We start from the raw sequence: 15,238 nt of genomic DNA on the forward strand, positions 1-15,238 counted from the left end.
ATTGATTTATGATATAAAAGGTTCCACCTGCAGTGAAACTTGTGTGTTTTTTTTTATTACAAAGATAAAGAGCTGTGTCTTATCATTGTATCAGCAAATGTTATAAATAATTGTCCTTCTACAGAGAAGGATAGAACAAGAGAATAAAAGTCACACAGGCACGGAGACAACAATGCATTTATTGCATATGGCATAAGGGACTGCGCTTTATACATGATCTAAAGCAGTTCAGGGGCAAGGGAGCTAAGGAATCTGTGACTATATCCATTATGCTTTTGCAATGTCTGTATGAAAACTGTGCTATTGAAATCATTGCCAAATCAAGTTACTGTTGGGTTAAATCTAATCTTTTCAGTAGGACAGCTGGTGGCGAGACCACGCTATAAAAATAGCAATCCACATTCAAAGATCAGCGACGTACCCTGTACATTAAGGGGTTAAAATGAGCTTAATTTACTTACCTACACACATCCAAAGTATTATATTACTGCAGATCACATTTATGGGAGCTAAATCTTATTACTGTCATGCTGACATAAGGTTTGTCAAACCATGTATTATATCAGTACTTGCAATAAATGCACAATGTATACTACTAACATATGCATTGCTTGCAATATACTTTTTGTATAAGTGTGTGAGGGTACTATGCTACAGTATATTACTAGCTGTGGGTGTGGTTCTACCGATTTACTATTAATGTGTGCTTTATTCTAGACAGACAGCTATTGTTGATTACTCTTGAAGTTTGAAAGAAAAAAAAATGTATGGAATGTACTGAACATATGAATCCAAAAACAAAACTCAATTAATTCACTGATGCTGGGGATAAACTTACATCAATATTATAACACAGAGCTTGAGAAACCAATAGACAGGAAGATACTACTGTTAAAATTGTACTTCAGCTCTTAAAGGGATAGGAAAGTGAAAATTAAACTTGCATGATTCAGATAGAGCATGTCATTTTAAGCCACTTTTAAATTTACTTCTATTTTAACAATGTGCTTCGTTCTCTTGGTATCCCTTTTTTAAAAAGAATACATACATATCCTACACTAGTGAGAGCTAGCTGCTGATTGGTGCCTGCACACATTTGTCTGTTGTGATTGGCTAACTAGATGTGTACAGCTAGCTGCCAGAAGTGCAGCCCTACTCCTTCAGCAAAGGATAGCAAAAGAATGAAGCAAATTTGATTATAGAACTAAAATGGAAAGTTGTTTAAAATTGTATGTTCTATCCAAGGCATGAAAGAAAATGTGGGGGTTTCCTGTCCCTTTTAAATTTTGTTTTTACAGATTCAACATAAAGGTTAGCACTACAGGGATATTAACCAGGTTCTCCGATGTGTTCCAAGGTCCATTTTTTTACCACAAATTGTAAAACAAATACCTAGTAAAATTCAAAGTATATAAAAGTGCAAAGGGAAAATGTTCTATGATGTTAAAGAATTTTATTATTGTACTATTGCTTTGTATAACTGTGTGTTTAACCCCTGCAGTCAATTCTAGAGCAGTAGTGCAGCACAGGGAGCTAACTGAACACATCTAGTGAGAGAATGAAAAGAGACAAATGTGTGTGGCCACCAATCAGCAGCTAGTTGCCAGTAGTGCATGATATGTACATTTATTTTTTTAAAGGATATGCAGGAATTGAAGTGAACTTAAAAGGGTCTTACAATAACATGCTCTGTCTGAATCATGTGAGTCTGATTTCCCATTCCCTTTAAGGGCACCCTTCAAATCTGACACTTTATATACCCTGCTGTTGGTGGTTTGTGGTTTACAGGCTAAACTATCAAGAGGAGAACCAAAAGGATTATTTGCAGGTGCTGTTAAAGTGCTTTGCTTTCAATTTGCAAGATATGGCTGGAGTCCCACAAACCATGAACTCCGTTATTATGGTCTAATTTTTTTTTTACTTGGGTGTGTGTGTGTGTATACAGTATATATATATATATATATATATATATATATATATATATATATATATACACACACACAGTATATATATCAATATTTTTTTTTAAACTTGACTTTCAAAATGTATTTTGCTAGCTGTCTGGTATTTAAGTGGACAGTCTAGTATTTCAACTGCCTCTCCAGTAAAATAAAACTGATCTGAGGTCTAATGTGTCAGAACCACAGATCTAATCTGGACATGTAATTTACAGGTCCTACATGTATTGAGATCTCATGTAGCCAAGAGGTGGGCATATGGCCTAAAGAAACTAAACAGCTATGGGCCCTGATCTGAGATGGGATCACAGCCTCACATACTACTTTTTCACCCACTGGCTGACCATTTTCTTTCCTTTTTTTTTTTTTTTTGCAAGAAAGACAGTAATATTATTGTTAGCTGGTCTCTTAGTTTGATGTCTGTCAGACACTGTATTAAAAAAATAAATAAATAAAAAAGTCATTTATTTTCTTTGTTGCACCTAAAAAAGGCCATTTTAACATGTGATGCATTATGTGTGTGTGTGTTTTTAAACATATGTTGTAAAAATATGTTCTTAATATAGATGTGCGTTTGGATCCTTTATGGGTATCCGAATACGCAAATAGACGGCTGCTCATGCCGTTCAGATGATTTTGCAGCCAAATTGATTCTAGTGAAAGATTACCACACTAAGATCCGTGCAAGTCCATTTCTTGATGTGGGGCTCTTTCACTAGAATCAATCCGCCTATGAAAAGATTTGAGCAGCCACCTATTTCTGTATTCGGATCCTCACGAAGAATCCGAATGCACATTCCTTCTTTCATGGTTTATCAAATGAGTTGTAGGATTTGTCCTTACCATAGAGTGAACAAAACACCTTTTTCATGTAAAAATATATTTTAACATACTTAAAAAGAACTCTTGCATATGTATGATAGATTTTTCTTTCATTTAATGCAATTTTAATCTACTTAAAGGGCCATTATACTGATAAAATGACATAGTGTAGTTTGTTAGAGCATGCCATTTTTTCACTAACAAAGCTACAATGCTATGAGTTTAACACCCACAAAAGGTGTTAAACACACAGTTAAAGTACCACTCAGGAGCTTCAGAGAACTGCTGGTCTCAAGTGAAACTAAAAAGTAGGTATGGGTACTTTTATGTATATAGTTACACCTGGTTGACAACTTTATTTCCTAATAAATCTGAATAAATTCTATTTTCCTAGAGCATTTTATTTTTAAACAAATGTTCTTTTTTACTATGGTTTGTACTTAAAGGGACAAAAAAAACAAGCAAACTTTTTTCTTTCATGATTTAGATAGAACATACAATTTTAAATAACTTTCCAATTTACCTCAATGATCAAATTTTCTTTGTTTCTTGTTATCCTTTCTTGAGGAGCAGGAATGTAAGCTAAGGAGTGTGCAGGTGTCTTCAGCACTATATGGCAGCAGTTTTGCAACAATGTTATACATTGGCAAGAGCACTAGATAGCAGCACTATTTCCTGTCATGTAGTGCCCCAGACACGTGCACTCTACCTATCTAGATATCTCTTCAACAAAGAATAGCAAATAATGCACATTTGATAATAGAAGTAAATTGGAAATGTTGTTAAATTGTATTCTCTGATTCTCTATCTGAATCATAAAAGAAAAATTCTGTGTTTCATGCCCCTTTAACCACTACAGTGAGGTTAAACACATACCCAGCTCACTCCTGTCAGCAGGAATCAACCAGTGATTAGTGGATAGATAAGTTGGCAGCTCCTGATTGGCTCACCAGCTGTGTCCATCACAGAAGCAGCAAAACAGATTACTCGATTTGTAACTTTTTAATCAACTGTGGGCTGGTTTACATTTTAGGTGTAAACTGGTAGTAGTGACACCAGAAATCTCCATAGAAATAGTTGCAGCTACTACAATTTCTTAAAAATTACAACTAAAATGTGTTTAACCCATTTGCAGAAAAAAAAAGTGAAAAGGGGGGTTAAGCTGAATAAAAATGCTCACACTATAAAATAGTGGATTTTTTTCTACATATATACGCCCCTTTAAAAAATACGTAAACAGGTTGCAGGAGTGTATTTTACCATTTTAATTCAAAGGAAGTAACAATTTTAATTAAAAATACAGCAGCACAAATTCCCATTTAAAGGGACAGTCAAGTCCCAAAAAAACTTTCATGGTTTAAATAGGAAATGTAATTTTAAACAACTTCCCAATATACTTTTATCACCAACTTTGCTTTGTTCTCTTGGTATTCTTAGTTGAAAGCTAAACCTAGGAGGTTCATATGCTAATTTCTTAGACCTTGAAGACTGCCTCTAATCTGAATGCATTTTGACCACTAGAGGGCATTAGTTCATGTTTTTCATATAGATAACATTGAGCTCTTGCAAGTGAAGTGACCTAGGAGTGAGCACCGATTGGCTAAACTGCAGGTCTGTCAAAAGAACTGAAATAAGGGGACAGTCTGCAGAGGCTTAGATACAAGGTAATTACAGAGGTAAAATGTGTATTATTATAACGGTGCTGGTTATGCAAAGCTGGGGAATGGGTAATAAAGGGATTATCTTTCTTTTTAAGCAACAAAAATTATGGTGTTGACTGTCCCTTTAAAGTAAACAAACAATGATGCAATGAATGTATGACTTCTTAATCAAACCCTCTGACTTCATTGAGTTGTTATTGTTTTTAAAGAAAAAATGTGACACAAAATAATGTGTGACTCAAGTCCATTTACAATACTTTTAAGACAGATCATGTTGCTTAAAGGAACACAAAGCCTCACATGCCAATTTGCTGTGAACCATTGATTCCTAGAAAATCACTGTTAAGAATAAAGGCAAACAAGAATAGCAGCAGCATTGGAGGCAACAGGTCAGCTGACTGCTCAGAATCTTGACGCGCACACAGACCATCTGCTGCAGGCACTCATTGTCCTTGTGTATGGCTCTTCTCACATCTTTTAAATCCATTTTACAAGGGATGTGTGTGCTATTACACCATGACTGGTACACTAATTGTGTTACATCACTTATTAACTAAACGTAATCATCTCATTTGTTATTTCATTCAATCAATAATACAATTTTCATGGGAATTTTCCCCCAGAATTCACCACAAAAAAATAAAAAAAAGTGTTATTGATATCTGATTAACCAGTTTCAAACAAAAGGCGACAAACCAAGAAAAGCTCAAGTTTGTGTCATAATACTATTTGTTTTTGTTTACATTTTTAAATACAAAAAGACAGAAGTGATAGTGCCATTGATGTCAATTTAAAAATGCATTTAATATGAACAAAGTGACTGAAAAGCTATCAAATCCCAATGTAATAATAAGATTACAGGGATCCCTGGTCTTTGCATAAATAGATTGGAGCATAATTATGTAGCTTTTTAAAAAGGTTAACATATATAGGTTTAAATATGCAATGACCAATATAACTGAATGCCCCCAGGGTTGTATAGTGTAAAATATTTAAACTCAAATAATAATAATATTAAGTGCTCTGAGTATAATTAAGTGTCACACATGGGCTGAGCATGGAAGCTGGGACTGAATGCTCAATTTAATTTAGGCATCTCAGCTGTTTCCTTAGTACCACTTGTGTACCAAGAATGGGACAAAAGCAGCTGAGTCTAATCAGCATCTGCCCTTTCTGAGGCCATAGCAGACACATGGCTGATCCTGCCAATAAAAAACAATTCTGGCAGCAGCAGTTGCTTGACATCTTTGCAGTGAATGATGGCAGTCCCTAGCCCACATACAATTGTGTCATTTCAGGGTACCTCACTTTTCAAACACATTGTTTGTATTTATTCTTAAATCCAATCCTTGCAGAGACATTTACAATTATTTTCACACTAAGACAAATGAGCAAATCAATATTTATGGGCCTCGTCTTAAGATGTGACCTCTAACCAAAATATTTAGGAAACAAATATAGAGCTATATAACCCGTTGTACCTCCCATGATCCCTCAGACAGGACTCGTGTCGTTCCCACAAGACCATTGGAGACACACAATTCTCATTTTACATCTCCACCCACACAGCAAAGATCTCTCTCAATCCCACCCAAATAAAATCCTAGCATTTTTTCCCCTGTTAGACTCTTATAATAAATATTTGAATCAACATATTCTGGGTTATAAATTGTTAGATATAATCACAGGAACACAATGTGTGACAAATCAAATAATATGTTCATCTTATGTAAGACACCTGAAGTTTCACCGTTAATCATAACCACAATGTGAGCACTGTTCTTTTAATCCAGTGGAAATCCACATAAAATAAGTCATGTTTCTTGAAATACTAATAGATAACTATGATGCAATAAAATAAGCAAACGTATCAACAAAACAAAAAGATATGTATTAAAGACTGCTGAAAACTGAAAAAGGGACAGAAAGGTCCAACACCAATGCCAACTATTTGAGTTTGCATAGTGTTTGAAAACTAGTGCACGGGCCCTCACAGAATATGTGCGTATGCCGCTGAAAAACAGTCATAACATTACCTAGAAGTAGAAAGTTGCTTAAAATTGCATGCTCTATCTGAATCATGAAAGAAAAAAAATTGGATTTAGTATCCCTTTAATGTTATATAACAAAAATTGATATACAATAAATTAAGATGTTTTCATAGCTAACTAATATGTGCCATAAAAAAAAACACATATAGAAAGATACTGTGATAAATATGAGACCCTTCCTCTTCAGTAAAAATCCAATGTAATACAGTGAACTCAGGATTTCAACAACCCACCAGGCTTCTGATGCCATTGGCACTTTAGGAAACCACAAAACCTGGTGGCATTAATAAGGTTATTTCTATGGTCACATTTCAGTAAAAAAGGCTATTATAAAAGTATCATTAGTTTAAGCAACAATAACAGTTAATAAAGTCTGCCTTTCCACATATTTTAATGGTTCATTATTTTCTGTCTTTGTTCCCTCACAAACAGGTGCATGTTGTCATCTATTGCATGGGGTATTTTAGACACCTCATTGCCTTGATATTAATGTATTCTATTTAAATGTATTTTTTTCCTAATAAAGTTACAGCAGCAGGGTATACACAAATTATAAATATAAGTTTTCATGAGCAGTAGACATGGCACAAGGTCACACAACTCTGTATGATTCGTGCAAATAGCAAGAGACTGTAATACGTTGTTCCTGGAGTTTTGAAGAATAGCATCTGTTGAGTTTCTACTCAAATCAAACCTCTTTACAAACTAGGGATTATTTTCCGAAGTTTATAAATCAGTATCTGCCGGCGTCAGTTCTAGACACTAAGCAGAACATCACCCTTTAATATTAGTAAGGAAATGAGGGATTCAACTGTTGTGCTGGATCAGTTCTACCAAAGCATCGGCAGTAGCACAGCAGCAGCACAAGCTGCAACTCTGACATAGGTTCTGCTGTGATAGAAACTGGCTACTTTACAGGAACTTGAACGATTGCCTCACTGTACTAACTACATACAAACTGGTAACTGCCGTATCTAACAACAGTCGTTTAAATAATGCTCCTCCTACACAAGCTCTAATTCAAATGTAAATTGTGTCTGATCACATTGCTAAGTAACACAACTCGGTGTACACTCAGGGGCAGGGTAAAAGCAGACACAATAGCAAACCCCTAGAAACCCATCTACCATAAGCAGCACACTAAACAGCGCCCGCAGGTGTGATTATACCAGTGAAGGGCAAGATACAGATATCACACAAACAGGGACTGCTTGTTTTATACTGAGATAGCAATTTCATTCAGTTTTTTTTGGTCATGAATCTAATGCGTTTCTCGTGTTTTTGTTGTGCTTTTTTTTTGTAATATCCATAGTTAAATTCAATATCATTATTATGCTATTTTAACCCTTTGTATTGATCTTAGGAAGAGACAATTCTATTCTGCAGGTGAAACCACAGACTTGATCGGAAAATATGCTTTGACAGTGAGCCAATAAGTGAGACTGAGGATATCAGTGGGTCACTATTGCCCCTTTAAACCTCCATGTATTTAGCATATTGCACTTGCATGATAATAATCCTATTTCATGTTCATTTATAGGATCTGTTTGTTGGGAGAGATGGATGCAACAGATTCCAAAGCAATGCATTACAACCTTATTTGTTAATGAATAGGGTAATTAACACTTAAACACCAGTGTAACAAAGAAGTGCAGGCATGCAGTGGGCATCATGTTTGTGGAGCACATTATACTGAAACCCTGACAAACCTCTTTACATTTCACAGTGCATAATCATGATCTGCAATACATATAATGACACCAACTCCTTTCAGAATAGTGATCAAGTATACACTTGCCCATATACCCACACTTGAACAACATCACCCAGCACAGGTTGGTACTAATAATGAAGACTCATCCTTAGAAACGATTAGAATAGATCCCCTCTCTGTCACATTGACACAGCTGCCAGTAAGAGTACTGGGTGATGCCTGGCAACCTGAGCCTCACCTGGTAGGGTTTTCTGGGCTGTATTCCCCATGTTCCGTGGTGACAGTGGGTGCAGCAGCAGCAGGAAGGTGATAGACAGCCCTTTCCCGGGCAGTGAAGGTCCATTTAACCCTTTGCTCCCTGGATGATGTTAGTTGCTGCACGGTTCTGTGCTGAGGTATAGATATTAATCCAGGGGGTGGTGGTCGCTTTGCTGCTTCCCTTGTGTCCGTGCAGCTCCGGAGCCAGAGCAGAGTGACTGTAGTATCACATTCCTTATCCCCAGCAGATCCTGAATTTCTCTCTCATGAACCAATATTCGCCCCTCCCTTCTCCACTGTCACTGCCTCCTGCTTTGTTCTCTTAAGGTGGATCAGCTCAGTTGCTGTACAATAAATGAACGATCCTGAATGCAACAGTTGGTTTCAAGTAGTACCTTTTATACCAGGGATGTAAAACCCTTTTCAGTTTTAATTTTTTTTTAATTTCATTTATGTCACCAACCCTAGAATAATTAGAACATTTTATTAAATACTTTAGTTGCAGCAATCAGGCCTAAGGGTTTTGGCAGCCTACAGGGAATGTGTATAAAACATGCTAATTGGAAGAAACTCCACAAAATGGGGTAAAATACAAACACAAAATTTTGGCACTTGCAGATTGTCATATTAAAACAATATAAACCATTTTTTTTAATACTCAATGTTTAAGAGTTTTAGCCAAACAACTTCCCAGTTCTTAGTTAGCGTTAGACTGAAAATGTTTACAAAGAGGGGGGCATGAAACCCCAAAAAGAAAGAGCTGGGGTTGTTACCTTTCAGGGAATGACCCCAACAGTTTGGGTTTTCATTTGTGTGTCTGGGTTTAAAACTGAGTCAGGCTCGGACATGTTAATATCTGGGTTTGGTGGCAAATGTGGTGCAAATATACACTGCCTAGTAGTACTGTATTAGTAGTACTGATCTTCTTAATGACAGCTCCTAAACGAGCATGGGCATTTCCCCCCCCCCCCCCAACACACACACACACACAGTTGGAAACGTTACCCACAGCCTCCGCATGGTCGTGGTCAGGAAAGAGGAGAAACTGTAAATCACCACCAATCAGATTCATGGGCCAATTCTAGAAATGTCGCAAGTCTAGACGTGATTTTCCAGGAGCAGCCCTCATGGAATTCTATAAAAAAAATGGTCTGTCCCTGCGAGTGACAAGATGTCTCCCATACAAATAATGAGAGCTTTCTGCTAGGTAATAGTTCTCAATGAAGGACAAAGTACAGAGGGGGAAACATTGTGTTTTAAAACTTGAATATTACGCTTAATACATATCAAAGTATGCTGTTTTTAGTGCACTGTACCAAAAGGCATGCAATTGTAAATAACTTTCCAATTTACTTTTATCATCAAATTTGCAATGCTCTCTTGGTATTTTTTGTGGAAAGCTTAACCTAGGTCGGCTCATATGCTAATTGCTAAGCCGTTGAAGGCAACCTCCTATCTCAGTGCATTTTGACAGTTTTTGACAATGACCGTTAGACACTGCTAGTTCATGTGTGCCATATAGATAACATTGTGCTCACTCCCATGGAGTTATCTAAGAGTCAGCACTGATTGGCTAAAATGCAAGTCTGTCAAAAGAACTGAGATAAGGGGCAGTCTGCAGAGGCTTAGAAACCAGGTGATCACAGAGGTAAAAAGTGTAATAATATCACAGTGTTTGTTATGCAAAACTAGGGAATGGACAATAAAGGGATTATCTATCTTTTTAAACAATAACATTCCTGGAGTACACTGTAAAGATTTGAGTATTTTGGTGAAAACTCGCCACTTTTTTAACTGGTGAGATAAAACAGCGAGAACTGCAAAAATGTTTATAGAATTTGGGATTTCAAAGAAAATTTCATATACTCCCATGGAACCCCAATGTTCAGCCCAATTTATGAAAAAACAACAATTACGCCTTTTATTTTGTACTTTTAAAGTGAAAGTCAACCATAACGTTTTTGAAACGCTAGGGTTCACTGTTGAAACAAATAAAAGGCACTTATATTCATGAAGTATAAGATACTTCATGCAGAAAGTGCCTTTATTCGTTTCAACCGTTCGCCGTTCTTAGCTGCTACGGCAGCTCATGGCCAAAAATTTTTTTGCTAAGAGGTGACGTTTTCACCTCTTAGCCAATAGCCGTGCGGTAAATCCGGTTTGGCGCCCATGTGAACGGGATTTACCGTACAGCTATTTGCTAAGAACTGAAAATATCACCTCTTAGCAAAAAAATTTTTTTGCCGTGGGCTGCTGTAGCAGCTAAGAACGGAGAACGGTTGAAACGAATAAAGGCACTTTCTGCATAAAGTATCTTATACTTCATGAATGGAAGTGCCCTTTATTTGTTTCAACAGTCAACCCTAGCATTTCAAAAACACTATGGTTGACTTTCACTTTAAGTTGGAATTTTTTTGCTTTTTTTACATATGTAGTGTACTTAAAGTGAAGGTAAACTTTGGTGAATGAAAGCCCGTTTTTTAAAAATACTAAAATATACAGGGGCACTTTTATTCATCAAAGTTTACAAAGCAGCCGTTATGATCGAAAACTTACCTTTTTTTCTTTTCACAGCCAGAGCAGCTTCCCCCTCCTGGAAATCCTCTCTTCACACGTCAGCAATCACTAATCCGGCTTCCTCCAATCACGGCTTTCCCCAGGGTAGTCATTGCCTGAGGCCATGCTGTGATTGGAGGAAGCCGGATTAGTCATTGCTGACGTGTGAAGAGAGGATTTCCAGGACGGGGAAGATGCTCTGGCTGTGAAAAGAAAAAAGGTACGTTTTTAATCAAAATGGCTGCTTTGTAAACTTTGATGAATGAAAGTTCCCCTGTTTTTAATAGTATTTTTAAAGACGGGCTTTCATTCATCAAAGTTTACCTTCACTTAAAATGACGATTTATGCTTTGCATAGTTAATACGATTTATTCCTGTGTAATTTATCTACAAAATTTACGTTTTTGATAAAATACGGTTTTTGGTGGACAATTTTGTTTTGATTTTTGATGCGCCTTAACAATACATTTTTCCCTGCATATATTTGTGGGAATAGTTAAATTATTTGTTTTGCTACATCTACGATTTGGATATGATCAAAATTGAAACCTCACGATTGTGTAGACTTTCTTCAAGTGATATATTCTTGTTGTTAAAAGCACTGTTTTTTAAATTTCTTGCTAAAAAAGATAATTATGGGACTTTTTGTACAAATTCATTTGGACATTTGTATTGTATCACTGATGCATTGTTCTTGTCATACTTTCAGCTTTCCGATAAAGACTAATTTTAAAAAATTATATTTGTTTTGTTTGATTTTTAAATTATGATTTTCATTGTGCACTTTTGTAATGTATGCATCTCCTTCCTATATGAAAATGCAGTATGTGCCTCTTAGCGAGACACCCTGTTTTAGGGTAAAAAGTGGCTTTATATAATTCCACCAGGTAAATAGAAGGACTGGCGAGCATTCTTATAGAATCTCACCAGCCCAGAGACCTATTTAGAATTCGGCCCTCATTATTTGTATGTGAGACATCTCACCACACCCAGGGACATACCCTTTTTTTTCTAGAATTTCATGAGGGCTGCCCCTGCAAGTATTGGAGTGGAAAACCACATCATGGCCGGCAAATGTTTTAGAATCAGGGCTTAGTGAGAAAGAAGTGATTTTTTGTGAAGAGAATGTGAGTGATAGAGTTAGGTAGTCATGGTACCCCTATTTCAGCATTGTCATTGCAATATCATGTGGACACAAGCTGCTAACCTTTCTGCCTTTGCAAAGATATCTGTACATTCCCAAAACAGCCACAGCTAAAAAGGTGACATTGTTCATTTGCAACACACTGCACATGCTTACAGTTATTTCTCACTTGCATGTATGTGTCTTTGTGTGGGAGTGTGTGTGTCTGAGTATGGGAGTATGTCTCTGTGTGTTACTTTTTGTGTGTCTTTGTGTGTGAGTGTTTGTCTTTGTGTTTGTCAGTGTCTTTCTGTGAGTCTATGTGTGAAAGAGAGAATGTGTGTGAGAGAGTGTCTGCTTTTTTAGAAGTGTTTTAGACTGAACAGAGGAAAGCTAAGAAGCATTTACTTGTTGCTGACAAACTTAAATATGTCATATTCTACTTTCTGTTACAGAATGCCTAGATCTTCCACCTAAGGTTGATGTTGCTATTTCATGTTTGTCAGAAAGTTCATTTTTTACTCTATGGTGTCAATTTATCAAGCTCCGTACAGGCTCACCAGAAACAGAAGTTATGAAACAGCGGTCCAAAGACCGCTGCTCCATAACCTGTCCACCTGCTCTGAGGCGGCGGACAGAAATCAACCTGATCGAATACGATCCAGTTGATTGGTCGCAAATTTGCAGGGGGCGGTATTGCACCAGCAGTTCACAAGAACTACTGGGGCAATGATAAATGCCAGCATTTATCGATGTGTAGCGGATATGATACGCTACATCGTATCATGTCCGCTCGCACTTTAGTAAATTGACCTCTATGACAGATGCAGGTCTATTTCAAGATCATATGAACAGAAAAATGGAGACAAACCTTTTTTTATATTAAAGTGCACTATATCACTTACTGCTGGCTGCATCATTATAGTCTCATAGTTTAGTTCAGCTAGTAGAGAAAGATCTCCGGGTAGACATACCAACCCAATTTGATGAAATTTAATGCTAGTGGGATGATAGCACCTAATATTGTATGAATCAATCCAAAAATCTCTCACTTTAACTGGTAGAATTCTAGTTGTCCACTGGACCTCTTTTTGACTCAGAAGTGCCTCTCTGCTCCCACCCATTTTAAGAGCAAGTTAAAGGTCAATTGCTTGCACTTCTTATCATTTTGTGTCTGCATTATGATGACATTTAAAGTGCCTTGCAACTGGAGTTAAAGATGTCTGGTTTCTCAACATCCCTGACACGCTCCAAAAAGCTCCAATAATCTTTTTATTTTTCCTACATATTGGATCCAACACCCCCTACTGGTCAAAATGTAAATTACAAGGGTACTACTTGATTCAAAAGTTAATATCCCTTTTAATTATTTCCGTCATTATAGGAAACATTTTTCTCTGGACTAATAACTTTTTATTTCACTACAGACATATGAGTGTGGGGGGGGGGGGGTGTAGAAACCAAGTCACATGAACAATCTTTGTGTATACATATGAAAGTCCTGGTTAGCAAATAAAAGAATGGATGAATAACCATCATACCCAACACATAAGCTACTGAAGTTGGACTAAAGACAGATCATCCCCTAGTGATATCTGATACAAAAAGTATATTTAAGGCTGAGTATTGTATGTTTTATGCATTGCTTATGTAAATGTATTACTCAGTGTTTTCAATGTGTGGTTTCAGTTAAAATAAGAATAGCTCTTTTAAATACAAGAAAGTTTTCAGCCTCAGAGCTGTCATATTTTGTTAAATTTTGCCAGTGTTTTTGACAGCTTAAGTTGCTTCATCAGGGAAAACAAAGCAAAAATAGTGATTTATGTGAAAAACTATTGGCCCAGATTACAAGTGGCAAGATATTTATTTTCCACACTTGAGCACTGAGCTCAAGTTAAAAAATTAGCACAGCTGGATTAGCGCTGGTATTGAATGAAAGACTCAGGACTTTGCAACTGAATTAACTCCCTCTCCCCATAGATTTCTATGGGGCATGCTATAGAAAGCCCTTTTCATTTATCACTCGCTTGCTAACCTGACACTGAGCTAGATCAACTGCACTAAAGCCGAGTGTGCTAGGAATACTTTAAATTCTTATGTTCTTTACCTAGAAGAACATTTCCCTATATACAGGGAGTGCAGAATTATTAGGCAAATGAGTATTTTGACCACATCATCCTCTTTATGCATGTTGTCTTACTCCAAGCTGTATAGGCTCGAAAGCCTACTACCAATTAAGCATATTAGGTGATGTGCATCTCTGTAATGAGAAGGGGTGTGGTCTAATGACATCAACACCCTATATCAGGTGTGCATAATTATTAGGCAACTTCCTTTCCTTTGGCAAAATGGGTCAAAAGAAGGACTTGACAGGCTCAGAAAAGTCAAAAATAGTGAGATATTTTGCAGAGGGATGCAGCACTCTTAAAATTGCAAAGCTTCTGAAGCGTGATCATCGAACAATCAAGCGTTTCATTCAAAATAGTCAACAGGGTCGCAAGAAGCGTGTGGAAAAACCAAGGCGCAAAATAACTGCCCATGAACTGAGAAAAGTCAAGCGTGCAGCTGCCAAGATGCCACTTGCCACCAGTTTGGCCATATTTCAGAGCTGCAACATCACTGGAGTGCCCAAAAGCACAAGGTGTGCAATACTCAGAGACATGGCCAAGGTAAGAAAGGCTGAAAGACGACCACCACTGAACAAGACACACAAGCTGAAACATCAAGACTGGGCCAAGAAATATCTCAAGACTGATTTATCTAAGGTTTTATGGACTGATGAAATGAGAGTGAGTCTTGATGGGCCAGATGGATGGGCCCGTGGCTGGATTGGTAAAGGGCAGAGAGCTCCAGTCCGACTCAGACGCCAGCAAGGTGGAGGTGGAGTACTGGTTTGGGCTGGTATCATCAAAGATGAGCTTGTGGGGCCTTTTTGGGTTGAGGATGAAGTCAAGCTCAACTCCCAGTCCTACTGCCAGTTTCTGGAAGACACCTTCTTCAAGCAGTGGTACAGGAAGAAGTCTGCATCCTTCAAGAAAAACATGATTTTCATGCAGGACAATGCTCCATCACACGCGTCCAAGTACTCCACAGCG

The 15,238-nt window shown here is 37.2% G+C and overlaps 1 protein-coding gene across 1 annotated transcript in view; it reads right to left on the reverse strand.

Moving 5' to 3' along the window:
- NEURL1B (neuralized E3 ubiquitin protein ligase 1B) overlaps positions 1–8,700 on the reverse strand; it is a 100,928-nt gene extending 92,228 nt beyond the window's left edge. The window contains exon 1 of the mRNA XM_053717129.1: positions 8,445–8,700. Within this exon, the coding sequence (XP_053573104.1) occupies positions 8,445–8,475 (31 nt within the window). The 5' untranslated portion in view covers positions 8,476–8,700. The remainder of the gene's footprint in view (positions 1–8,444) is intronic.
- Between the last annotated feature and the right edge of the window lie 6,538 nt (positions 8,701–15,238).

Source organism: Bombina bombina, chromosome 6, assembly GCF_027579735.1.
Source record: "Bombina bombina isolate aBomBom1 chromosome 6, aBomBom1.pri, whole genome shotgun sequence".
Taxonomy (NCBI): domain Eukaryota; kingdom Metazoa; phylum Chordata; class Amphibia; order Anura; family Bombinatoridae; genus Bombina; species Bombina bombina.